Source organism: Eptesicus fuscus, chromosome 15, assembly GCF_027574615.1.
Source record: "Eptesicus fuscus isolate TK198812 chromosome 15, DD_ASM_mEF_20220401, whole genome shotgun sequence".
NCBI classification, from domain to species: Eukaryota; Metazoa; Chordata; class Mammalia; order Chiroptera; family Vespertilionidae; genus Eptesicus; species Eptesicus fuscus.
The window spans coordinates 68,948,579-68,974,917 of NC_072487.1; the positions used below are offsets into that span (position 1 = coordinate 68,948,579).

The window sequence follows — 26,339 nt, forward strand, 5'->3', positions numbered from 1 at the left end:
AGGGCCTGGATGCCAGACCTTGTGAATCACTGGCTCCAGCCTCTCATTTTTACCAGGCTCCAGAGTCGGTAGCCAGCCAAGGTCAAGAGCCATGCTCAGAAGATGAGGACATTTTAGGCGCTGGATTCTTGGTCCTTTAATATTTGACTGAGCAAAAGCTAAAGGCTTCTTTTGTATTCTGGCTATATATACATCTGTGATCTCCCAGGTAGCATCACCCCATGCTATGGTGAAATACACATTAACCGTATTCTTAGGACATTAGCTGTTAATACAGTTTACAGAAATGGTTCATACTATTTACTTTCTCTACCTACGAACTTCTTTCTTTTACTTTGTAATTTGAAATAACTTCAGACCTTTCCACAAGTGAGATTTTCCAAACTGAACTTGTTACTGAGTTTATAATTTCGGTCACCGTTCTTTATATTCCCAGGATCTTTTCCTTATTCTCTGCACATTCATCCATTTCTAGTGTATTGTTTGTGTTCCCTGCATCATCTTCTCTTTATCTAGGAGGATATATGTTACTGTGATTTTATTCCACAACCCGCATAGCTCTTCCTTCTGCTTTGCTGCCACTGGTTTGGTTGAGGTCTCCACTGTTCCTGTTGGAGATGCCCCGCAATGTCGTCTGTCCTTTCGTGCTGGGGCCAAGAAGGAAGCTGCTGATTCCCAATCACACCTACAGGCTTGTCAATGTTGGGGCTCACCATAGAGTGATGGGGCAAGTGCGCAGCAAACTTTAGCCGGGGCTCCCAAGTATGAGTGCTGTCAGCCTTTTCACTTGAGCTACTCTGTTTCCCCAGAGGATGCTCCAACTCCGCAACTCCGCCAGGCCCGGCTGCCGGGAGCCTCGCTGGAGAAAGAGCGTGGCTCCCAGTGTGCGGGCCTGGATCTAGGGTGACGCCGCGGCCTCCCCTGCAGCTGGCCCTGGTGGACTTGAATGCAGAGTCTCTGCCTGGCTCAGCCTTTCCAGGGACTAAACATCAGCCTTCCGCCTGGACGTGAAGGACAGTGTGCCGACTGTCAGAGCTGGAAATCTGTTTCTTGTGCAGTTTTAAACAAACTGTTATTCAGCCATGCCCCATGCTGGCCTTCAGCAGCATCTTTGCTTTTGCATACATTCCATTCCTGAACCTGCTGGGCTCTGGGGCATCATCATGGAGCCTCTGCCAGGCTCTGCCCCCCTCAAGCCCCGGCTCGCTCCATTCTGTCCCTCCATGTCCTTGCACCGCACGCTTTCCATCTACCAGGATCCTGTTGACATCGCATGCCTGTGGCCATCTCCTTGGCCCTTTCCCTCACTTTGGGGGTTTATAGTTTATATCCATTTACCATCATTTTACTGGGCATCAGAAGCAAGTAGAGATAAACTGGCATGTCTGCTCTGCCATGCTTAACCAGAAGTGGACACGCATTTCTGGTTACTCTCATGGCCCCTCTTAGAGTTGGTAGAACAATGCACTCCCTCCCTGTGTGAACAGAGGCACGTTCTGCTCTCTCTGGGTGGCAGTGTCCACATCCATAGAACGAGTGCATTGGGCCCACCGTCTCTCAGCGCCCTTCCTCGTCAGGCGTTCTAGGACTTGGTGTTTACCTGAAGTCCTGAGTCTCGTTTCAGTGCATCCTAATTGCCTGGAGGATGACTTTGCACAGCAGCCTAGAGAACTGATAGGTAATTGTATCCCCAAGTAATTCAATGAACCCAGCTTTGTACCTGATCCTTCCCGAAGGGCCAGACCTAGGGGCCACACGAAGGTCACTGGGTCACTGGTATCAATTGAGCACTTACCCTGGTTTACTTTCCTGTACGTCCAATCCCCAGCTTTATGCGTTTCACTCAAGAAAAGCAGGCCTGGCTGGTGTGGCTCAGTGGTTGAGCATCGACCCATGCTCTAGGACAGTGATGGCGAACCTCTGACACGCGTGTCAGCACTAAATATTTAGTTTTTGGTTTATTAAATACAATTATATATAACAATTATACATTTATGTTATTTAAACTATAAATATCGTGAAATAATGTTTTTTCCTCAAAGTGACACACTACCCGAGTTATGCTCAGTTTTTTGGCGAAGTTTGACACACCAAGCTCAAAAGGTTGCCCATCACTGCTCTAGGAGGTCACTGGTTTGATTTTGGGTCAGGGCACATGCCCAGGTTGCCAGCTTGGTCCCCAGTAGGGGGCGTGCCGGAGGCAGCTAATAGATGTTTCTATCTTTCCCTCTCCATTCTTCTCTTAAATCAATAAAATGAGGGAGGGAGGGAGGGAGGGAGGGAGGGAGGGAGGGAGGGAGGGAGGGAGGAGGGAGGGAGGGAGGGAGGGAGGGAGGGAGGGAGGGAAGGAGGATGGATTTAAAGCATCCTGGTATAGGATGAAAGAGTCCTGGACAGGATCTTGGGAGACAAAAGGCAAGACCATCCTCTGCCACCAATAAATGCTGGAGCAAGAGCAAGTACCTCAGCTTCTCGGAAGCTCCACCCCCATTGGAAAAATCAGGAGAACTTCACCTGCCCAGTTGTGAGGGTGGAAGAGGACCTTCCAGGGGCCTCCGCGCTGCTCATTCCTGCCTGAACCCAGCCGGCTGTGTTTGCAGCTTGTGGAGAGCACCACTGTGTTTGGTTAGCTAGGAATTTAGGTTGAATTCCAATCCCAGGCACCAAGTTCATTTGCTAAAAGGTGATTTCACAGGCATTGGAAGCTGGAAAGAAGAGTCGAAAAGAAAGAGCATTTCTTGCAAATTGAAACTGATCACCTCCTCTGGACAGCAGCGCAGCGACCAGGCACAAGCCACAGCGCAGTCAGCGCAGGCTTGCCACAGCGGCACACTCTGCCTCCCCTGGAAGTCTCTGTTCTAGAAAAGGGGTGTGCTGGGTCAGCGCCAGGCGTCACCAGGCCATGCCTACTGAGCCCCGTAACCATCTCCTGACTTAAGAGATCACCTGGGGAGTTTCTTGAATATGCACCTGGCCAGGCCCCACCCCCAGCCCGTATGATCCAGGCAGTATGGGGTAGAGCCCAAGTGTTGCATTATCTAAAAAATTCCCAGAGGGCTGTGAAAAAAAGAGCCATGTTTAGGGACCACTGATAAAACTGCCTCAAAGTCTAAACCTTTTCTCCTTACTCTCCCAGATTAAATTGGGTTTGTGTCATTCACTTGTTCAAAAACCTTTGAGGAATCTCCATTTCTAATCCTGATAAACTTTAAATTCCAGTAGCATGGCTTTTAAGCCCCCTTGTCATATGGTCATTGCCCATCTCTTCTATCATCACTCCCCCACCAAATACCAAGTATAGTTGAGATAGGTCATTGCCTTTTCATATTATTTTCGTTAGTTCTGCCTCTTCTGGCACCAGGACCTTTGCTCGTGCTACATCTCTCCATCTCTGACATCTTAGAAGGAAGCATGGAACCTGGTACAGAGTGATACTAAGTGGCTTCTTATTGATTTAAGAAATAAACGGCGGGTGAATGAATGAATACATCATCTGTGTCCTAAGGATTTATGTGGCCAAACGCTATTATGTTCTTCCTTCTGTCCTTAGGAAGTTATTGTGGGTCCAGACACCACCTCCTACAGCCTGGCAGAGCTGAGCCCATCCACTCACTACACAGCAAAGATCCAGGCACTGAACGGGCCCCTGAGGAGCAAGCTGGTCCAGACCATCTTCACCACAAGTAAGGGGCGTAGGGATCAAACCTGTGAGACTGAACCAACCCTCCTCCTCTCCTCTGACTGCTACATTAAATTCACCCATCAAATCTCTGACAAGGATCAATTCCCTGCCACTCCCTGACAGCCCGAGGAATATGGGTACAAGAGATGACAGGGCTCATGGTGAAAGGGAAGGAGGGTCAGTAGTGAGAACGTCTGAATTCAGTCCTCATCTCCACCACTTGCTCTGTGTGACTCAGGAAATCACTGCCATTCTACGAGCCTCAGTTTTTTCATCTATACAATGGGCTTGATAACCATCCCTTCTTCATAAGAACTTTGTGAGGGTCCTTGTGTTGTGTTGGAACTCCTAGCCCATTGTGTCGTCCATTCTCAGGGCTCATTATACGCTCAGGGCCCCCTCTTTTTCTTCTTCAGCTTCTCAACATTTGCAAAGCCTGTCCATATTCACTCACGCACAGGCTTCCCACCAACCTGGTGTGGTGGGCCAGGAATGCCATTCCCGGTGTTTTGGTGAAGAAACAGAGGCTCCCTTGATTTTCTCAAGGCTACACCATGACAGAGTCAGCTTTGGGCTCAGGTGTTCCAGGACCAGGGAACCACCCCTGCACCCTGCCACTGTGTATCTTCTGTAGATGTTAGACATGCCAGGTGCTCCATTGGTGAATAAGAGGAAGGAGCTGTTCCTGGGAAGAGAGGAGTCTGCCTTTGGGGAGCCCTGAACCTGGGTTGCATGGAGCAGACCCCAGAGATACCTCCTGCCTGCACTTTTCACTTTGGTTACTCTGCACACACCTGCTGAGGGAGGGTCACAGGCAAACGCACCTCTTTGCCAGAATTTACACCAGGTGTTGGGAACACAAAAATATGAGTGTGCCCTAAATACGACTTCAGATGAGGGCTGTAAAATAGACAACAGCTAATGATGCAACCTCAGGTGAAGGTCAAGTACAGTGAGGAGTCATATCAGAAAAAGGACAGTTGTGGCCGTCAGTTCTCCCTGCCACCTGCTAAGCACAGACCCAAGATTGTCTGTATCGATCATGGTTTTTAAGTATTTGCATCACATTACTGCACTTGGAAATTCCCCAGGCATTCTTGTTCTCCCCCGACACCACTTATCTAAGATCCCTAGGCTCAGGGCAGTTAAATGCCATCTCCAGCATCCTAAGGCAAGGAAGTGAGGAGTTCAGGACTGGAACTCCTAAATTATCTGGTGACAGTGAGATGCATCTGGCCTAACAGAGTGCCCTGATCCACAGTGAGCCACCCACTGGGTGCTGGGGACCTAGACATCCTGGCCAGTACCTGGGTGTCCATCAGATGCTGCCTGGCCACTCCTGGTAGATTGAGGCCAACCTCCCACATGGCCATCACAGTGGCTCAGCCCTCCTCCCACTGACATCGTTGACAGCTTCCATCAATCTAAGGGACTGAAATGGACGTGTCCCTTAGATCCACAACCTCTAAGCCGCACTGCACCCATGCAAATAGGTTTTGTCCCCCTCTTGCATCTGAGGGAACAGAGCCTCAGAGAGGGTCAGTCATCCAGCCAACAAGGAGTAGAGCTGAAATCCACAAGCTCCCACTCCAGTCTCCCTGCTCTGACGTCACTCTTTCTTCTACCCCCCAGTTGGACTCCTGTACCCATTCCCCAGGGACTGCTCCCAGGCAATGTTGAACGGAGACACGACCTCTGGCCTCTACACCATTTATCTGAACGGCGATAAGGCCCAGGCTCTGGAAGTCTTCTGTGACATGGCCTCTGATGGGGGTGGATGGATCGTGAGTATTGCCGAAACCCCAGGCACGGGGGGTGGGGGCAGAGGGCACGTGGGGCAGGAGGGCTGGAGTTCCTACCCCTGCACTCTGACCCCAAGGTGCATGAGGTTTGTAAGATAGTGCCTGCCACAAGCAGACACTCAAGGATTGTCGCTTAAACAAAAGAATGGGGGTGAAAAGAAGCAAATACTTTTCCTGTAATTTATCTCATCTGATGCTTAGCTCTGTGATGCACAAAAATGGCAGTGGTCATAAACCCACTGTGTATATTAATTACCATTTGCTCTCTACCAGGCATTGTGCTAAGAATTTTATATGAATTATTTCAATTGCATTACCATACGATCTGGGTAATATTTTTTAAATTGATACACTATTTTTTTAGAGCAGTTTTACATTTACAACAAAATTGAGCATGTGGTCCTAGCCGGTTTGGCTCAGTGGATAGAGCATCAGCCTGTGGATGGAAGAGTCCCAGGTTTGATTCCGCTCAAGAGCATGTACCTTGGTTGCAGGCTCCTCCCCAGCCCGGGCCCTGGTCAGGGCATGAGCAGGAGGCAACCAATCAATGTGTTTCTCTCACATCGATGTTTCTCTCTGTCTGTCCCTCTCTCTTCCACTCTTTCTAAAAATGAATGGGAAAAAAATACCCTAGGGTGGGGATTAAAAAATAGTAATTAATTAATAAATAATAAAATGCAACACTATTATTTAAAAAAAATTGAGCATATGGTATAGTGAGTGCCCCCAGGCCCTGTTTCCCACAGGCACAGCCTTTCCTGCCATTAGCATCCGCCCCAGGGTATGCATTAGTTACAAGTGACCCTCCACTGACACAGCATCATCACAGGTGGTGGGTGGTGTTTTTAGTCCCTCTGCTTCAGATGACAACACCGAGGCTCAGAGAAAGGAGGTGAGCTGCCCAAGTTACCTGGAAAATTAGTGAGGACAGAGCTGGGACAGGCGCTTTCCCACGGCCCGATGTTCTTCCTCTCAGAAAGATGCCTTCTCTTTCTCCAGTAGCTTAAGTGCACCCGGCCTCACTGGTTATGTTCACAGGTGTTCCTGAGACGCAAAAACGGACGCGAGGACTTCTATCGCAACTGGAAAGCCTATGCCGCTGGGTTTGGGGACCGCAGAGAAGAGTTCTGGCTCGGTGAGGCCGCCCTGCATGCTTGTGTCCCAAACGTCCATTTCTGCCCCCTCGTCACTTGTCCGAACCCACAGCGACCTCTGGGAGAGGAATGGATGAGGGGGAAGCAGCTCTGGTGGTAGACACTGAATTTCAACTTCTCAGTGGAAAATACTTTAAATTCTCTGTATCATTAAAAATAAAACTCTGGTCAAGGGAAAGCCAACGGCCAGGCCTTAAGAATGAGCCTCGCCTTTAGTCATTCGCTGGCCATTTAAGAATTGTCCTCTTGAATCATTAACTGCTTCTGCCCTGCGCTCATGGTGCTGAGATATGAGGTCTTATAGCCATAACCTCTAAGCACCCCTTCAAGGTACAAAGTTCCGATTTTGCACATAGGAAACCAGAGTCTTGGAGGAGAATCTAGCCAACACTGTTAGCATTTGAGCTGTAATTTGAAATCTCCTGAGGCAGCACTACAATGCCCTCCTCCATCCATCCACACAGCTCACACCTTCCGATAACGCCTGCAAAGGGATTGTCTGGCGGGGAATGTCTATCCAGGTATCATCCATTGCCTTTCACTTGTACGGAGCTTTAGAGTTTACCAGGGCCTTCTCCACCTCATCTCCTCTGATCTTCACAACACCCTAGGGATTGGCAGGGCAAAGCTCTCAACCCAAGTTTGCCTGAGGCTTAGAAACATCATCTGTTTTGCCTGGTGTTGCCCCAGCAAGGAGCAGACCAAGCTGCAAGCCCGGGTCTGAGACACGACCCTCCTCAACATACATCAGCCTCTGCCCTGATGTGAGTGGAGCAGAAACAACGGCCTCTGTCGCTGGTGCTTCTGCATCAATCCTTGCCTGTCGTCCACAGGCCTGGACAACCTGAACAAAATCACGTCCCAGGGGCAGTACGAGCTGCGGGTGGACCTGCGGGACCATGGGAAGACAGCCTATGCCGTCTACGACAAGTTCAGCGTGGGAGACGCCAAGACTCGCTACAAGCTGAAGGTGGAGGGGTACAGCGGGACAGCAGGTACGGACGGCCACTCAGAGCCTACGGAACCACAGGACCTTCCTGTGCTCTCAGCTGATTCCTCCCTGAATCATCCCTTCCCTTCCTTCATTAATCAATTAATTTATTGGGTCATCCATTTATTGAGTATTTGTATCCCCTACTGCATGCTAATCTGGAAGAGCTGCTATTGGACCAAGCTGGGCAGGTATTTTGGTCACCGAAATAGAGAAGGTTGGGAAGCAGGACACTCAGGGCTGATCTGGAGCTGCCATCACTTAGAAATGTTTAGATTTCAGTGTAGACTGACAGAAAAAGTCTCTCAGGGGGCCTTCATACTCGTGTAACTCAGTGCTTCTCAATCTATTATGTACATACTAGAGGCCCGGTGCACAAAATTCTTGCACTGGGGGGTGCTCTCAGCTCAGCATGTGCCCTCTCGCAGTCCAGGACCCCTCGGAGGATGTCCGACTGCCACGGAGGCTGGAGAGGCTTCTGCCACCGCTGCTATGCTCGCCAGCAGTGAGCCCAGCTTCTGGCTGAGTGGCGCTCCCCATGTGGGAGTGCAGTGACCACCAGGGGGCAGCTCCTGTGTTGAGCGTCTGCCCCCTGGTCATCAGTGCACATCATAACAACCAGTAGTTCTGCGGTTTGATTTGCATATTAGCCTTCTATTATATAGGATGAGCCCTCAAGGGATGCCAGGTGCTGACACAGCCACTGAGACTCAGTGTTTCTTACAAACTCCCTGGTGATGCCACTGTGGGTGGTGTTGCACTCTGAGTAGCAAACAATACAGTGCATTACCAACTGCTCGAGTCTCTTCGAAGACATCCCTGCCACATAGCCAACCAGCATCAGCCTGAACCCCCCAGGGCAGAAGACCGCCACAGCAGTACTTTCGTTCTTTGGTCCCCAACCCAGCGCAGATTTCTTGACTTGACACGGCCTCTGTGTGGTGTCTGGTGCCACGTTAGAGGAGAAATAAGAACACAGCATGCATTCAGGGCTCCTGGGTCGCATCCTCTGGTGCAGATATTCCCACACGTTACCCCCACTCAGCTCTCACAGAAGCCATGCCAGGAAGGCACAGAGGAGGAGAACGAGGCTCAGAAAAGTTCGGCAATTTGCCCAAGTGACACCGCTTGTAGAGGGTGGGCCCAGGTACAAGCCGGGCTGCAGAAGGTGCTCTTGGGAACAAGAGGGATCAGGTTTGCGAGTGTGCCCAGCCCGTGCCACCCTGCCCCCTTTGGGTGGCTCTCGGTGATGTGCATGGAAACAAGAGATGCTGTGGTACATTTACAGCCTCTCTGAGCCCTGAAAGAAAACATCTATGATTTTTTAAAAACGACTCCAGATAAGGGTTGCCAAAAGCCAGGCTCAGTCAAAGGAGAGACAAAGCTCTTTACAGAAGCCTGCCATTTTATTAGCTGGCCATAAATACCTCTTTGGTGGAGATGGCTTCAGGCAAGAGGGATCCAGTTACATGGCAAACAAAGACGCTGTCAGTGGGAGTGAGTGAGCCTCCACCCATCTCTAATTCCAGCAGAGATGAGCTGGGATGCATCCCTGACAGGAGACATCTCATTCATCAGTGTCCACCTGCCACGCTCATGCTCTCAGCAGCTTAGACAGGCACCTGCTGCCTCTGACAACCTGCTCCTAAAGGTCAGGGTAGGTGCAAGGGCATCCTGATGCTTTCATGCACTGCGCTGGCCAGGTGGGGAGTGAGGGTGCACAGAAAGAACGGCACTGAAATCTTCCCAAAACTCAATGTGATGATTACAAACCAGATTCCCAAAAAGCACTCTATGAGTGGGCTTCTTGTCTAAGAGTCAGGAACGCTGGTCCCATAAACACTTAGAAAAACAACTCTGTGGTGCACAGGCTATTGGGTGACATCTGATAGCTGAAGGGTTTGATTCTAAGTATGGTTCTAAAGATTTGTGTGTGGGGCAAAGCATTCTTAAATGCAGATTTCTCGAATTACTCAGTGAGCGCCTTTATGGACAGGGAATGCAAAACATCATATAAATAGCACCAATCATAACTATTTGCTCAACTCTACCTTTTTAGCATACACCTCATAAATGGTCCCCTGAGGTGGATAGAATCAATGTGCTAGTCCCATTTTATAACTTAGAAAACTGAGGTGCAACAAGCAGCTTGACCTGTGCAAAGTCACAGCTAGGGGGTGAAAGAGATGGGACTTGAAGCTGGACCATCCAAAGTCACCCACAGCCATCTTTCTACCACATTATGCTACTTCTATCAGAAATGTATCCTTGGATGACACTCATATCCCATCCAGTCCCAGGTGTGATCCTAAATCTGGTCCAGTGTTCAAGGCCGGCCCACCCAGGACCGTTCCCTTGTCACCTCAGGTTGTATCCTTCACATCCCAGAGGAGACTCCAGCTGGGATCTCTTAGGTGCATTCTCTCTCGCTCTCCCAGGTGACTCAATGGCCTACCACAATGGCAGATCCTTCTCTACCTTCGACAAGGACACAGACTCAGCCATCACCAACTGTGCTCTGTCCTACAAGGGGGCCTTCTGGTACAAGAACTGTCACCGTGTCAACCTGATGGGCAGATATGGGGACAATAACCACAGTCAGGTGAGCAGACCAAGAGGGCGCAGGACCAAGCTTGGGAAGCCAGTTGGGGGTGAGACTAGGGGCAGCAACCTCAGTAGATGACATGTGTTCCCTAGCACAGCAGGGGCAACCTCAGTGACAGGCAGGTCAGGTGGTCATAGAAATAGCACACGAGGGGAACCAATGATCAAGTGGATTCCAAAATAGAGAGCTTTCCTCGGGCAAAATCTTTGTCTGAACCCCAAAAGAGGAGCAGACAAAGGGAAGGCCATGAGGTGAAGCAGGGTGAGCGCAGGTATTCCTGAGTCTTATGTCGCCTCAGTTACACTTCCACTCTGAGCGTTATTGTATCACCTTCACCGCCTTGACCCTAATATCAGTGCAATACAAAGTCTTCCCGAAAAATAAAGACAGCTATGTGCCAAGGGAAACGTCTTTTTCTATCCTTCACCCAATTGTGGAAGAAGGAGAAGGCCGTAAAGGAGAGTGGATTGGGCCCTAGCTCTGGCTCCGCTCCAGCGCTGTGCTAGCTCCTTCACATTCTGCCATTCCATTCCGACCCCGAGTCAGATCCTTGGTAGGATTATAGACCGCCCCCCCCCCCCCCCAGAGCTACTCAATTCTGTTACCTCTAGTCCTGCCTGAATTCTTTTCCCACTTTTCCTTGTGATGATGGCAAGTGCCATCGGCCACCACTTAGTTTCAGACGGCAGAGCCAATCTCAGGTGGCTTGTGACTAGAGTAACACAGTTGAGTCGGGTTCTGCCAGCCCCTCTGGCACTTTTCACCGCACAGGTCAACAGACAGACAGCTGTGAACTGCCCGGCAGTCACGCTGGGACAGAACTCACCCCATCCTCTAGAGAGCAATGGTCAGTGCCTACTGGGAACCAACTGGGAGCTCTTCTCTCATTCTACAGGGTGTTAACTGGTTCCACTGGAAGGGCCACGAACATTCCATCCAGTTTGCTGAGATGAAGGTAAGACCCAGCAACTTCCGAAACCTCGAAGGCAGGCGCAAGCGGGCGTGAATTGCAGGGACAACTGGCTGAGGGGTGTAGGGCCCAGAGGAAGAAAAGAGTTTTACCAAAGCACCAGTGCAACCCGTCCCACCGTCAAGCCACACCTGGGCATTTGGCAGGAGTTCACGTGGACCACGGCGCCTCGGGGCCAACGGCAGGAGCACGGCCGCCCCCTCTGCGATTCCTTCCTTCGCACCAAAGACAACCTCTCCAACAGGTTTCTGTTGCTGTTCGAAGCCGCAAAAGCCTTCCAGGACAGCAGCCCAGTGGCTTTCCTTCTCGCGGCGGCTGTGGGAATGGGGTGGGGGTATCCGCTGTACAGTGGTAGTTTTAGAACCGGCTGTCTTTTACACAAAGCTGCATAATTAATTATTGTTATTTTTGTTCCCAGTGATTCAATGTGTGTCATTGGGAGCCATCCCCATTTTTTACATTTCATACAACAGAACCCAGAAAAGCAACCCTGTTTCAATGTTAAGGATATAATTAATATTATTAATATAATAATAAGGATGATGGTGAAAACTAAGGATTTTTAAAGAGACTTTCCTTCCCGAAACACATGTGGACAGTACCTGATTGTATTTTTTTTTAATAAAAGCACAAGTACTTTTAAATTGGACTGTTGTTTCACCTTCCATTGTTGAGCTTGAATCAAAACCAAGCTTGTATTTGAACACCAGGGGATACTGAAACAGGAAGGCGAGAGGGTGCTGGTCACGAGGGAAACAAGGGCCAGAAGGGGGGAAACTCTTTTCTGGACAAAGATGAACAAGGTCGGAGAAGCTTACAAATTAGATTCAGCTTCTTGCTCAATATTTCCAAAACTAGTTGTTTATGGTTTAAAAGCTGTTCTTTACACCCATTTTCTTATGTGATCGCCTAACAATGTTATGACATAGATGAGCAGAACTGCCTGAGTGGGGATGCTCACACACGTGTTCATGTCAAAGCATTTCCGTGAGAAATGAATGATATCACTCACAGGAGGCCCTTAGCATGGTGCCTGGCACACATTAAGTGCTAATAAGCAGTAGTTATCCTACTATTATTTTACATATGATGGTTTGGGGTTCCTACAAGAGCGATGCCTTGTGTGTGGCTACTTACCCAGTTAATAATAGAACCAGGATTTAAACTCTGGCCCCAATGTCCCTGTTCCCCCACCCCTGATGAAACTCCTCCCTTCCCTGGGGAAAGTTGTGCCATGAGAACAACGGACAGGTTGCAGAATGAGGAAGGTCCCCGGGATCCTTCATCAGGGTCCACAATCCCGAATCTTAGAACTGCAAAGAATGCCTGTTAGGAATATCTCCTTCTCCCCTACTCAAAGCCCCCCGAAAGGAAGGGAAAGTCCAGTGTCTCCCAGCCCCCAGCCTGAATACGTCTGGTAATAGGGGAGCTCACTGCCCAGCACAGCAGGCAGATCTGTTCACAACCAGTGACTAAGAGTCAGAACCACACTTGACACATTTCTCTTTTAGAACCAGGATGGGGAAAGCAATCCCCAGTTCATTCCCTGAGGCACTTGCAGCAAATTGACTTATTTAATGGAAATGTTGGGGCTGATAGGCCTCATTCAAATGGAACGTGATGGCTCAGAGAGAGGAGCAGAGCATCGAACTCTGGCCAGGCGCTTTGCTGCACAGTTTATTACGCTTTAACAAGCGCTGTCATGTCATAGACACAATTTGCTGCTCCAGATCACAGACTTGTTGCCTGCAATTCAGCCATAGCAACACCCGCTTTGCTCCATACACCCAAACAAATGGGTGCCCTGCGACCACCAAGCCTTAGTGCAGCCTTAACCCTCTGCTGGCTCCTGCCCGGAGGTCTCTGAGCGCCAGTCCCATCCCCTCCCAAAAAAGGTAGATGGAGCTAAGCTGGTGCTCATGATTCCACGAGGTTTAGAAGGTAACACCCATAGGACTTGGGGTTCCAGAGAGCTTCTCCATATCCTGAGCTGCCCTCAATTCCGACAGGGCATCTTTCCTAGACATGGTGCCATTTCGATGGGGCGAGCCTAATTAGAGATGTGGGGAGCCAGAGTCAAGGCCCCACTAACTGCGGGAATGGGGGGCTGCAGAGACCTGGAGCACTAGGTATGTGGGTGAGAGGGGAGGAGGACTCAGAGGCGGCTCCGTGCTTAGAATGAAGACAATGGTAAGACCAAGGCCAGGCTGTGGCTGGCTGCTGGGAACCAAATGGGGCAACCTGCTCACCTAACTCAGGGAAGGCCTGTGTGGTGGCCTTGCAAACTCTGAGACCTAGAGCAGTGGTCGGCAAACTGCGGCTCATGAGCCACATGTGGCTCTTTGGCCCCTTGAGTGTGGCTATTCCACAAAATACCACGTGCGGGCGCGCATGTACAGTGCGATTGAAACTTCGTGGCCCATGCACAGAAGTCAGTTTTCAGCTCTCAAAAGAAATTTCAATTGTTGTACTGTTGATATTTGGCTCTGTTGACTAATGAGTTTGCCGACCACTGACCTAGAGTAACCACAGAGGATGGTCTGAAATGAAAACTTTTTACATAAAAAAGCAGTTTATGATGGATAGTCATGTCCTAGGCCAGTATCTTCCCTGACAAAGATCAACTTTGATCTCAATGAGCCTATTGTCTTCTGCAGCTACTCTAAGGCCCCTTTGGAAAGTCAGAGTAACTTGTGACTTCCTTTTATCCTATCTGGACGCCTCAGAGCACAATCAATGCACCAGGGTAGAGACCACAAATTCCCTCATTGTTATTTTATGTTAATTGTTGACTGTTAACACCTTTGTATCCTGTGCCCAGCTATGTAAAAGAAGCAAGTGTCTATCATTTTACTTTTTATCCAATCCCAGAAGTTTCCCAGCTTTGCTTTCTCCCACTTCCCTAACCTATTACCAATGGATTTCATGTAACCCACTTATGTCTCCTCCTTTGATAGTAATTTAAATAAAATATAAGTAATGCCATTCTCCAGAGAATGCTGACATTCTGCTTCCCGGCAGTTGTCAACAGTTTGGCTCAAATAAACTCACAAAAATTCTTTACAGGTTTGAATGTTTCTTATGTTAACACTGCAAAGGTTGAAGGTAGTACAAGGCCTGGCCTTGCAGGCTTGTGTTCTCTGAGCGCAGCTGAGAATTGTGGAAGGTATTTAGGGCAGGATTGACATAATCAGCGTTGCTCTTCAGAAGGGCAACTACCCCACCTGTGTCCCCTGGCCCAGTGGGTGCTGGGAGCCTCCAAGTGCACCCGGCCAGGATGTGAGCAGGTGTGCTATATCAGTGGCCAGCAGAGGGCTCCCTCCCCTCCTCCTCTTCCCTTCCCAGTAAGCCCCCAAAATGAATTGCAAGCTCAGAAAGGAAGCAGAAATCAGGTCTCTCCTTGATCAACCCCAAGACTGGAAAGTAGATCTCAGTATATTATAGGAAACACACACACACACACACACACACACACACACACACACACACACTGCAAATAAGCAGCTGCTGCATTAGTCCAGTATATTTGCAGTTATAGATTAAATGTGTTCGAAGCAGTGAAGTTCACGGGCCTTGAGGTGCCAGAGCTGGGACTAAAGCCCAGGACTTCTGAGCCCCTCAGCCACAGAGCCTTGAGGCACGCCATCTCACTCGGTACACCCAAACACCTGCCACTTGCCAGTTCCCACATCACGCTTTACAGTTTGCAAAGCAGGTGTGATCACAGCAACTTCTGCAAAGTAATCCTTGCAGTTGGAGCTGAGCTGAACCCCAGGTTTTCCAATGACCAAAAGATCTTGGTCTACTCGCTTAATTTTCCAGAGTACCCCTAAAAATGAGAATGAAGAGGACCTCCTACTCTGAAGAGAATTTGTGTTGATTTAAAAGAGAAACTGGACAGTGCCTGGCCTGGAGGAAATGCCAATACAAGTTTGTCTCACAAGTTGCATCTGGATGCATACTTAAGCCTTCCAGTAGATGGCAGTCTTCCCCAGCTTTAGGGGGGGTAGGAGGTCCTTGTGAACATGGTGATGTGGACATGATGCCAACTGGGCTCCCAGTCTCACAGACTCTTTCGAGAAAACACTTCACCTCCACTATAATCCCTCTCTCCATAAGGGACTCAAGTTCTGCCCAGGGCATGGCAGGCACTGCACGATGCCTCCTGTAGACAACCGCACACCCTTGGTTTGTCACCACCTGCAAATCTGCATTGGGGTGAGGGACAGGAACGTGGGGGGCAGGGACAGGGTTTCTGACCACATGTCCAATCCCACACAGATTCTGCAAGGACCTCCTGGCAAGGACTACTGATCAACCTTCTCGGGCATGTGTAAGGGCTCCGTTGTATTAACGTCCCACCACCAACTTATGTTTGCTTTCTCCTCCCTCACTGCTGGTTGTGAAGGCCAAGCTCTCCCTTTCCCATTGTCCCATGCTTGTTCCTTTGGCTTGTCCCAGGCCCCTCATTTCCTACAGCTCAACTTTCGAGCGCAGAGCAATGGGGCCAGTTCCTGTTGCCCTGGATGTTAACTTTCTCTTCACCCCCAACACCTGGGTTAGGTGGCGATCTCTCCAGATTATCCCGAGAAGCTTGGGCAGCACTGAAAACAAAGTCAGGGCCCCAATGCTTGCCTCCTAGAGCCCATCTCTGCCCCCAGGAAGTTGTAGGGTGATCCTCTTATAAAATGCTGAGTCACCTCATCCCACTGCTCAAAATCCCCCAAAACTGCCTCCTGACTTAGCCCAAGTCCAGGGAGTTACAGTGGCTTTCGAGGACCTGCGTGATCCCTCTCCTCAAACTTCCATGACCTCAACTTCTCTCCCAGGATGCTCTGGGCACGCCAGCCTTCCTGCTGTCCTTCAAACCCGCAAGCACGCTCCCCCTTCAGACTTTGCCTGGAACACTCTTTCCCCAACACACGCGTCACTCACTCTGACTTCCTTCAGGCATCCTCCCAATGTCACCTTCTCCATGAGACTTGCCCTCGCCACCCACATAAGCACACACATGAACATGCACGCACACATGCAAAAACACATGTGTGCACACATGCACACACAAGCCCTGGGCCCAGTACTCCTCTCTGTTGTTCTCCACAGCACATATTTCCATCAGGTTTGCCACTAGTTTACTTATGTAGGTGCATGTTTTCTAGAAACCAATGAAATTGAACAGCAGGAGCTATATGAGTGTCCTCTCCGCCGTATCTCCAGCCCCCACAGGAGAGCCTGTGCTGTCATTTCTCAGTCATGGCATGCTACCTGGCCGCATGGCCAGCCCTGGGAGGAGAGGCAAGGAGACCTGGTTAGCCACGCCTCGTTTTCTATTGAATGCGTCGAGTGTCAACTCTGTCCCCAGATCATCGTTTTAAGCAGAAATGAGCTCAGAGAGGACATGATTTTCCCAAAGCTGCCAGGCAATCAGTGTGGATTCAAATTGAGGTCCCACTCACCCACATCGTGACCTCAAGAGATCAGAACCTAACAGTGCGATTTAGAGAAACAGCAAAGGAAGTGCTGTACGGAGAGCCCCAGGCAGCAGCCTCTCCTAGGGCCGGCCTCGGCCGAGATTGTCCTCCAGCCAAGGAGGGAGAAATCCAGCAGATGTTTGGAGGGAAAAGCACCATAAGCATCAGTCATTTGAAAGACAGAACGTGGTCTGTGTCCAACCCAAATCCCTTCTCCAGGGACTTTCCACACACATGGCGGCTCAGAGAGCAGCCCCCCGGGTTTGGACAGGCCCTGCCACCCCACCATGCCCAGAGCCATCATTTCTCAAGGACTGATGGGAAGTGAGCAAGATTAGCTGACCTCCTCAGCCTTCCATTTACACGCACTAACTGTTAAAAGATTACTCAAGTGACAGGGCAGAGAGAATCAGAGGGCGTTTTCCAGGGATAGTAGGAGCATCACTACACTGGATTCACCTAGTGGTGGGCCCGAGAGCTTTTCCGTAAAGCACCTCTGCTTCCCAATATAAAATGAGGCTGGATCATCCCTTCAGGCATTCGGCTTCTCTCTGCCTACATGTCCCTGCACTCGAGGCCCTCAAAGCAGTTAGCAGCAGGCCCAGGGGTGTGAAAGGGGCCAGGGAGAGAGACAGACGGGGACTCAGCTCAGGGAGCCTGAGGACCAGCCACCTGGACGCCCTTCAGGTGAGCCTCAGAAACAGGTGTGAAAAGGCTTCTATCTCTGCCCAAAAGCCCAGCTCCAAGCTAGCAAAGGCCTTTTAACTCAGTGCCACACAGGTCAGCTCCAGGGCAGGCTACAGACTCCACTGTGTCTCCAGGGCCGCACCCACAGACCTCTGGAGACCCGGTACATTGGCAGAACCCCAAACCTCCTCAAAACGGTAGGTTCCATTCATTTCTCCCCATAGTGCTCGAACATAGTTGCTGCACAATGAGGAGTCCTTTATTAAGCAATTAACTATAGTAACTGCCTGCAAGTTATTGGGAAGATTCCCAGGTCACGACCAATCCCAGTTTAAAGGGGAAAAAAAGAGTTGCACTCAATTAGTAGATGTCTTGTTAATAAACTTGTCACCCTTAGAATGGCACATATTTCGACAATAGGGATGGTGAGAAGTCTAGAAACACCACCTCCCTGGAAAGAGAAACCTGGGATTACGCGCAGGGACACAATCTCTGTCTCAAAGTCTCTGAAGGTCTCTCCCGGAAGGGAGAGAGGAGGCGTCTGTTGGGGACAGAGAGAAGAACTTGGATTCAGTGCCGAAATGTCCCCGGGGACACACTGCTCTCAAGTTAGACAAGAACTTCTCATGGCCAAAGCTGCCCAGAGGGCGAGCGGGCTGTCACCGCAGCCATGAGCACCCGGCACCAGAGGGTCGGAGGGCTTGGTGACTTAAAGTGGTGTTGGCATGTCCCCGCCAGCCCTAAAATGGACTTACTCTGCACCTCCGCTCCGTTAGTATGAGCGGTCCAAACTGTGCCTGCTCCAGCCTGAGACCCAAATGCAAAAAGGAAAGGAAACCCTGGAAGAGTTGCGACATCACGAAACACAGATGTTTACCCCTAAGAACGTGACCCCTTAAGGCAGGAGGTGAAATAAAAGCGGTGAGTGTTCCTGCGCACAGACAGAGCCCTTCCTCCAGGGACCCGGCACGCTGGCAGACCCCCTCAAAACTGTAGGTTTCATTCGTTTCTCCGAAGCGAGCTCCTTACAGAAAGAGAAGTCTGCAGCCTCCACCGTGACTTGCTGCCAAAGAATCTCACTGACTCCCGGGCTGCGGGAACCACATTTCACTTCCCAACCTTCCCTTAGGAGGTGGCGGGAACCTCTAGCTTACGTGTAAAAAGAGACGCTGTTATCATTCAGCTCCAGTCTCAGTCACCACTTAATTCTTTCTCCCACTTCACCTAAATGCCAATTTGAATGAAACTGAAATGGCTTCATATACAGCTATAATAATGTATGTGGGGTTTTTTAAAACATACGTTTTAATTGATTTTAGAGAGAGAGGGAGGGAGAGGGAGATAGAAACATCAATGATGAGAAACATTGATTGGCTGGCTGCCTTCTGCACGCCCCCTACTGGGACCGAGCCTGCAACCTGGGCATGTGCCCTGACCAGGAATTGAACCAGCGACCTCTTGGTTCATGGGATGATGCTCAACCGAATGAGCCACATGGCCGGGCTGTAATACATGCTTTAATGCTAAAGTCTGAGGTTGATTATAACAAGACTACTAGACATGGAGTCAGGAAACTGCGTCCCCAAACAGACTGCAGGGTGCTGGGGCAGGAACAGTCCTTAGCAGACTCCGAAGCGGCAGCACCAGGCAGGGGAGACGGCAGTGTGCAAGTCGGCGGTGGAATCAATCCCTCCACGGTCTAGGCTCTGGCTCTGCTTCAAGTGCCGCCTTGGCTAAGTCACATAACTTCCCTGAGCCTCAGGTCATTCTGTCTATAAATCAGCAAGAATAACAGCTACCCCGCATGATTGCAGTCAACTCGATACTGTGTTTGAAGTGTCGCACAAGGTGTCTGGCATGTAGGGGGTGCTCAGTGAGTGCTGTGCCCCCCTAGTCCCTAGAAACATACTTCACACGAAGCAGAGATCAGTAAACACTTGCCCGGAGGAGCCAAAGGTGGAGCTAAGATGAATGCTCTCAGGTAATTCAGGAAGAAGCTCAGACAGGGATTCATGAGCTTTACGTGCAGGTAGCCGTTCCATGGCAGGTTTGGGGCAGAGAGAGGAGAGGAAATCTAAGATTTGAGTGTATCACTGGGAGAGGCAGCCAACACTCGCATCTGCCATTGGTGGTTCACACCCCGATTTCTGCTTTGCCATTTCAGCTCCAAAAAGCAAAGTCCTAGATCTTGCCCCTGCTGGTGTGGCTCAGTTGGTTGGGTGTTGTCCCATGCACCACAAGATCCCTGGTTCGATTCCCAGTCAGGGCACAAGCCCAGGTTGTGGGCTCGATACCCAGTAGGGGGCATGCAGGAGGCAGCTGATTGATGTTTTACTCTCACATCAATGTTTCTCTTTCTCTCTCTTTCTTCTCTAAAAATTTAAAAATATATATCTTTAAAAAACACAGTGCCAGATCTTCTAGTGAAGTCATAGAAGTCACACCTTTAACAGCTCTTCATTGGTAGAGCTGGACACACACAGTAAACTGTACTCAGCGTGAGCTATGCCTCAAGGAACCCCATGTGCACTCCCACTGTGTCCAGTCCCTGTCCCTGCGCCCGAGGAGCTTTCTGTGGCAAATGAATGTGTACCTGGTGCTGGGATCAGGAAGTGGATAGTACGCTCTCTCCCTGCTTCTGGTGCAAGCAGAGTAAAGACAACTCATTGCCTACCTTCTCCAGTCGTCACGGCTCTGTTCCTTCTGGTTCCTTCCACCGCTCTCTGCTTTCATCCCACTGGTGCGATTTTATTTGTGTTTGATCCATAAGCAACTGCAAATCTTTCTGCAGGAAGGTAAGATACAAGAGCACTGAGAACATGAAATTGCACAGGGACTCCCAATTTGGACTCGCCCACTTCGAAAGCAATCCCCGACTTCCCTCCCTCGGATTCCCTGTCTTTAAATGAGTGATGATGCTGAAAATCACAACATGAAGTGCTCATCAGAGCTCTAGGTACATGCCGGGGCCTGTGATAAGTGCTGCCCGTGTAGAAACTCATTTGGTCCTCAGGAAAATGTTATGGCGTAAGACTATACAGCCATTGCACAGAGGAGAAACTGAGGCACGGGAAGGTTGGGTAACTTCAAAGCTCACTCTTGAGGAGGCACTTTCTTTAGTGCATTAGGACTCAAATGAAAAGCTTTATTTAGAGCCCCATCATATGGGAACCATGAAGACGGCGGTAAATATAATTAGCACCTTGCAAACGCCAGCAGGGAGCCAGCCCACCACGCAGTCACTGACTAGAAGGATAAGGAATAAATCCGATTTCCCTGCCACCACTGACACTTCATTCTCAGCAACTATCGAAATGATGGGAGCCGAAAGGTTATTTACTATTGCAACCAGGTTCCTGGAGGAAAGATGTGTGAGGCAAAGGGGCGCACACCAGTGTTTCCTCTGACTGCACGGCAGACACCTCCCTCGCGCGCCCCCTCGCCTAGTGCCCATCACAGTGTGGAGAAGCGAAATGGGGCGGCGAGGTCCTTGAGAAGGGGACGCCTGCAGCCCCAGCTCCTGACCATAGGCGGGAAGGTGACTCACTGTCCAGGCAAGTGGTCCTGCTGAGCTGGCCTCATGGAGACATGGCTGTTCTCCCTGAGGCTCAAAAACCCATGCTCCGCGGAAGGGTCTGCCCTGCTGCTCTGCACACAGTCTCCAGAATTCCAGGGACAAGAGCACTAAACTGCAGGCTGCCTCGTCCCCCCACCCGCTCCGCCCCTTTGGACCAAAACGCACAAAGGACGCTCTTTCCGGTCCCACGACCCCTTCGCGGTCAGTTTGCGAATGCGCTGCAGCCAGATAAAAATGCATATTCCTTGAGGCAGGCCCCAAACTCGCCACTCCTCCCCTCCCACCCTGTGGTGACACCATCGCTGTGGCCACAGTGAGGGAATGGGAACCAGGCCCAGAGAAGGGCCCTGACCTGCCAGCGCGGGCCCAGGAGGAGCGCCTGGTTGGCTCCCCGAGACAGCCTCCTATTGCCCACCTCTGTCTGCAGAAATGACACTGGACCTCTGTCTCCCGAGGTCCCCACTTCCTGCTGCTGGTTACCTTGGGCTAGTCGCTTACCTTGCCTGCTGGGCCCGATGCTGACATCTTCCACCCCAATAGCTGCCAATCACCCAAAGCACTGGCACTTTTTCGGCACCTGTGACCTGGAATTAGACCCTCTTGGTCTGTGATGACCCCAGTCCAAGTCTAGTGCAGGTCTGACTTGGACAGATCCCAACACCCAGACCCACTCATGGACTTGGAGGTCTCAAGCTCCACGGGCCGGGCTGCCAGAGGAGGGTCGTGGAGAGAAAAACAGCACGGGATGGAGAAACCCCAGGTTGGTTCCCTCAGATAAGACACCAGGAAAGCCCCCTGTAGAGGGTGACACTTGAACCTAGACCTTGAGAGTGTTCCAGGCACACTCTAGAGTGGGAAGCAGCTCGCTAAGTAAAGCGGCTTCAGCCGTCATCACCCCCACGTCCATGGACATGTTCTCCTGCCAGCACATGCCTCCAAGTCTCTCCACTTCTCTGCCTCCGGCTTTCTTCTGAGCCTGGGAAGCCCACTCAGAGCTAACCCAGGGGCCTTTCAAAGTGGGAGGTGGGGGGTCCCTGGGGACCTCAACCAATGAGGGGTGGGGGCTCTGAGCAATCGTGCCGGCTCCTCTCCTTCTGCAGGACAATGCCAGAGCACGTTGCCCATGCTTCCCACAGGAGCCCAGGGGGAATGTGACTCTCGGCCCACACTGGCCTCGCCTTCCTCCCTGCCTTCCCTGCCCATACCCTCACTCCCACTTCCTGGGGTCCCCTCCCAAGCCCTGGCCTCAGGCTCTGCTCTAGGCCTCATCAGCTGCAGAGGAAGCTCACTGCTGTTCTAGTGGGAATCCGGATGTTACATAAGATCAAGTCCATGAGATCGATACCAGCCCATGATCAATACGGTCACGAAAAGGTTAGATTTCTGACTTCACTGCCAAGGTGCTCCAGATGGTATAGCTCAGCCTGGGAATCCAGCCGAGGCCTCGGGAGGCAGGGGTGGCTGGGGACCTGGCCTCGAAGGGCTAGCTGGAGTCTCTGAGCCTCTGCTAAGCCGGCTAAGATTCAGGGAAAGGATTAGGATGGGCAGAAAGGGGACACTGAGGCAAAAGGCTGCTCATTGAAATGGGGCCACGAGGGAAGCCACAAGGGAAGTTCTGACTCAACCCTTATGCAAGTGCCCCGCAGTCATCTCTCGCACATTGGATAGGGCATGAAAAGAACCGCAGCTTTCCTGCGTGCTGCTAGTTTTCAATCTGCTAAGCAGTTTTCATAATGAGCTCACGTAGCTGTCAAAACAACCACATAAGTCATTCTCCCCATTTTATGGAGGAGGAGAGCAAGCCCACTAAGCCTCAGAACCAAGACTCAAATCCAGAGTTAATGGATTCCAAAGTCCATTCTCTAGCCAACCTACTCCCCTAGCAGGCTCCAGCAATGCTACAGCCCAAGTTCAAGATCAACAACTGACCCTGCAGATGTGAGCTTGCTGGCTGCTGGCAAGCGGGGCCGGGGAGACAGGCACTGAGTCTCGATGTCTGAGCGCACCACAGCCTGAGTCGCCAGCCTCGTCTGGAGAGAGGAGCTCCTTGTGCCTTCGCCTCGCAGGGGCAGCGACCCAGCCACCCTGTCCTGTGCCGTCACCCTGCAGCTGTCCTTCCATTCCTGAAGAACCTTTCTCAGATCTGTCATCTATACTCAGAGCCTGAAGGGGAAGGTCAGGTTGAGGTGGGCTGTCTGCAGGATGTGTTTCCAAACATATACAAATTGTATTCAAGAGCAGCGGTCGGTCGCCAACCTTTCGGACCTCACGGACCACCAGTTGGCGACCGCTGCTCTAGCGCTTTGAGGATGGGCAGAGCAGGCTGTGTGACTCCCATTTCAGACAGGGGCAAGCAAGCTCTGATAGGCTGAGAGGCGGGAAGGACAGTGTGACAGAAATCCCAGCCACTGGCTGTGGAGCCAGGAGTACACGATCTGCCCTTGACTGACCTTGACTTAGCTCAGCTCCCTATCCACCCTAGATACTGACTTTGCAGGCTGCATGTTGGAGAGGGAATAGATAAAGATGGAAGGAAACTGACTCCCTGAACCACCCCAGAAAGCAGAGATCAAACCCACCGGTAGCTCTGGACCATGATGTGAAGCAGTTAATTTTAGTTTTGCCTCTGAGCACCTGGAGTTGTCTGTGCCAGCAGTCGGCCAACCCTGATGAGTACAGGCTCTCTGCGTCAAGGCAGCTGCCTCCTGCACCTCGTCAATAGAGTCAGCAGCGCCTGGAGCTTCCCTCTGGTGCTTCCCACGCTGGACTCACCAGGTGCACAGCCCTTGGTTTCTGGGACGTCTGTTCCCAGCCCAAGTCCTGCCAGCACCTTTCTTCATTTCCCCTGAAGTCAGTGAGATGACAAAGCCATACACCACTCAACTTCCCTCCCTGTTAGAGAACCAGCCCCATCAGATAATCCAAACGCCAGATGGAAGGGACCAGACCTGGTCACAGGAGACCCAGTGCTGGCCTTAGCTTCACTATAGCACCTTGAGCACGTTTCTTCAGCTCCTTGGTCTGGCTTTCCCATCTCTAGAAACACGGGGCTGGCCCCACGCATACCAAGCATCCTGCTAACAGCTGAGGATTCTACTGTAGATGCAAGGCCCGAGAAAGATGTCGGTTAATTAGTCAAAGCTGTGGGATAATTAATGACGGTGAATTCCCCAGACTCTGAGAGGAAAAAGATTTCTTTGAAGGGAAGAGAACTGTCGAAGCTGAGATCATGTTAATGAAAGCAAAAGATCAGGCAGCTCCATATTAGCGAATCCCACTATTTGAGACGTAGCGGAAGACAGTGGAGTGGCCACAGGCTCTGGATTTGCACAGCCCTGGGTTCAAATTTCACCTTGACTCCTTACTGACTGTGATGACAGCAATTCATTTCACCTCTCTAAGCCTCATTTTATCACTTGTAAACTGTTATATCTCAGAAAGTTGGGGCAGTTAAACAAGAAAATGCAGGTAACACACACTGTAAGCTGTGGCAGGAAATTCCCTCGACTCGTCATGCTAGACTGAGGGAGGAAGCTAGTTTGGGAAAGCAGGGGGAGGGATGAAGGCATTTCATTCATTGATGTGTCTATTCATTTATCTCCATATGATGTGTAGGCACTGGCGATAGCGAAATGAATCGAGCACAGCCCCTGACCTCAAGGAATTCAGTGTCTCGGTGGAGAGATGCCCTAGTGTGATAACTGCCTTACACAAAACAAGAAAGCCAGCATTCCCATTGCCAGAGACTCGGGGAAACATGTACAGATGACCCCTGGGATTCTGGCTATAAATGTAAAAATTAGGGGGAAAATGTCCATCAATAGGAGAGCAAATAAATTATAACAGATGAATAACTAGAATCATTAACATGTAGTCTCATTAAGAGCAAGGGGAAATGCAGTTACCAAATTAGGCATATGGTTGGGTATGTGTGATTAGATTTTAAAACACATGCAAAATGATTTGTATCTTTCATGGATATGTGCATGTGTGTGTATAAAAGTATTTTTTTAATGGGCTAAAAGAATCCACCTCAAACTCGTGAACCTGCCTGCTTCTGGGGAAGATAGGAAGAAAACAGGCAAAGGGGACAATAAGTCCATCTGTAACATCTGACCCATGTTTAAAAGACTAGAAACAAATAGGACATGTTAATTAGGATAGTGGTGTTACATGTGATATCATTCTTTATACCTTTCTGCATTTTTTACATTTCTCAAAATAAAAGTATAGCAATGTGCTATACAAAGAATGATGGAAGTGCCCTTCCCTTAGTCAGCCTCAGTTGACCTCAGAGTGCATGTTGGAAGGCCATGGTCAGAGGGTAGGATCGGGGCTGGCAGGAGTTAGCCAGAGGTGGTGGAGGATCCTGAAGCACATCTGTTAATCACATGGACTACCTGGGGGTCAGTATAAAACTCTGAGGAAATGAAGACCTAGTTTTCCCTCCTGGAGTCACGCTTTATTACCAGAACAAATGCAATCACACATCAGCTCTGCAATGGATTGCTTCCTCTAAAGAATCCAGTTCTCTACGCCAGTTAGTAGATAAGATGTGAACTGTAAAGGCTATGTAATTTATATTTAATTTGAGCCCATAATTCAAATAGATCTTTAGGAATGGCTCAGTTGCTCTAGGACAGTGGTCAGCTAACTCATTAATCAACAGAGCCAAATATCAACAGTACAATGATTGAAATTTCTTTTGAGAGCCAAATTTTTTAAACTTAAACTTCTTCTAATGTCACTTCTTCAAAATAGACTCGCCCAGGCCGTGGTATTTTGTAAAAGAGCCATATTCAAGGGGCCCAAGAGCCGCATGTGGCTCGCGAGCTGCAGTTTGCCGACCACGGCTCTAGGAGAAAAAAAAACCCCAGTCTCTGAAAGGATGGTTTCCTGCTTGCCATCCCCAACTCCAACCCAAGATGCCTGGGTGTGGTCTATGCAACCTTATGATGGAAACAAAACACTGGGGGCCTGAGGCACCAAGCCAGTTGGATGTTGGTGACAGAAATAATACCTGGTCTACCTGATTGCAGACTGACCAAGTGAAGTCTGCAACAGGTGAGACTGGAGGTCTGCTGAGTTTCTCTCTCTCTCTCTCTCTCTCTCTCTCTCTCTCTCTCTCTCTCTCTCTCTCTGCTTGGGCAAAGTCCAGGTGCTCTCTGGCTAGCTCAGTCCCACCACCTCTAGACCTTTCTGAGGGCTGTTGTAGATACATTCAGCCTCAGCCCAAATGGTTTCTTATCTCTGCAGCCTTCTCTACAGAACCACCTTGGTCCTACTATGGTGGACCTCCTAGCCAGTACTCCATCCCAGTGCCCAGCTGTCCATAGCACCCCGGACCTGAGGGCAGCTTGGGAGGGCTAAACCTCTAAGCCTCCCTCAGCCTCTGAGGAG

At 50.3% G+C, this 26,339-nt stretch overlaps 1 protein-coding gene and 1 long non-coding RNA gene across 10 annotated transcripts in view; one reads left to right on the top strand and one right to left on the bottom strand.

Annotated features, from left to right (window-relative positions):
- The window catches only part of TNC (tenascin C), a 60,358-nt gene extending 48,532 nt beyond the window's left edge, over positions 1 to 11,826 (top strand). For both annotated transcript variants that reach the window (XM_008152108.3, XM_028161410.2), the window contains 6 exons: positions 3,551 to 3,683; positions 5,315 to 5,466; positions 6,523 to 6,619; positions 7,472 to 7,633; positions 10,068 to 10,231; positions 11,130 to 11,826. In XM_008152108.3, the coding sequence (XP_008150330.2) occupies positions 3,551 to 3,683; positions 5,315 to 5,466; positions 6,523 to 6,619; positions 7,472 to 7,633; positions 10,068 to 10,231; positions 11,130 to 11,240 (819 nt within the window). In that variant the 3' untranslated portion in view covers positions 11,241 to 11,826. The remainder of the gene's footprint in view (positions 1 to 3,550; positions 3,684 to 5,314; positions 5,467 to 6,522; positions 6,620 to 7,471; positions 7,634 to 10,067; positions 10,232 to 11,129) is intronic.
- The window catches only part of LOC103295699 (uncharacterized), a 362,653-nt gene that overhangs the window by 93,386 nt on the left and 242,928 nt on the right, over positions 1 to 26,339 (bottom strand). For all 8 annotated transcript variants that reach the window (XR_008558215.1, XR_008558213.1, XR_008558214.1 and 5 more), the window contains one exon: positions 20,037 to 20,147. This is a non-coding gene — a long non-coding RNA (uncharacterized LOC103295699). The remainder of the gene's footprint in view (positions 1 to 20,036; positions 20,148 to 26,339) is intronic.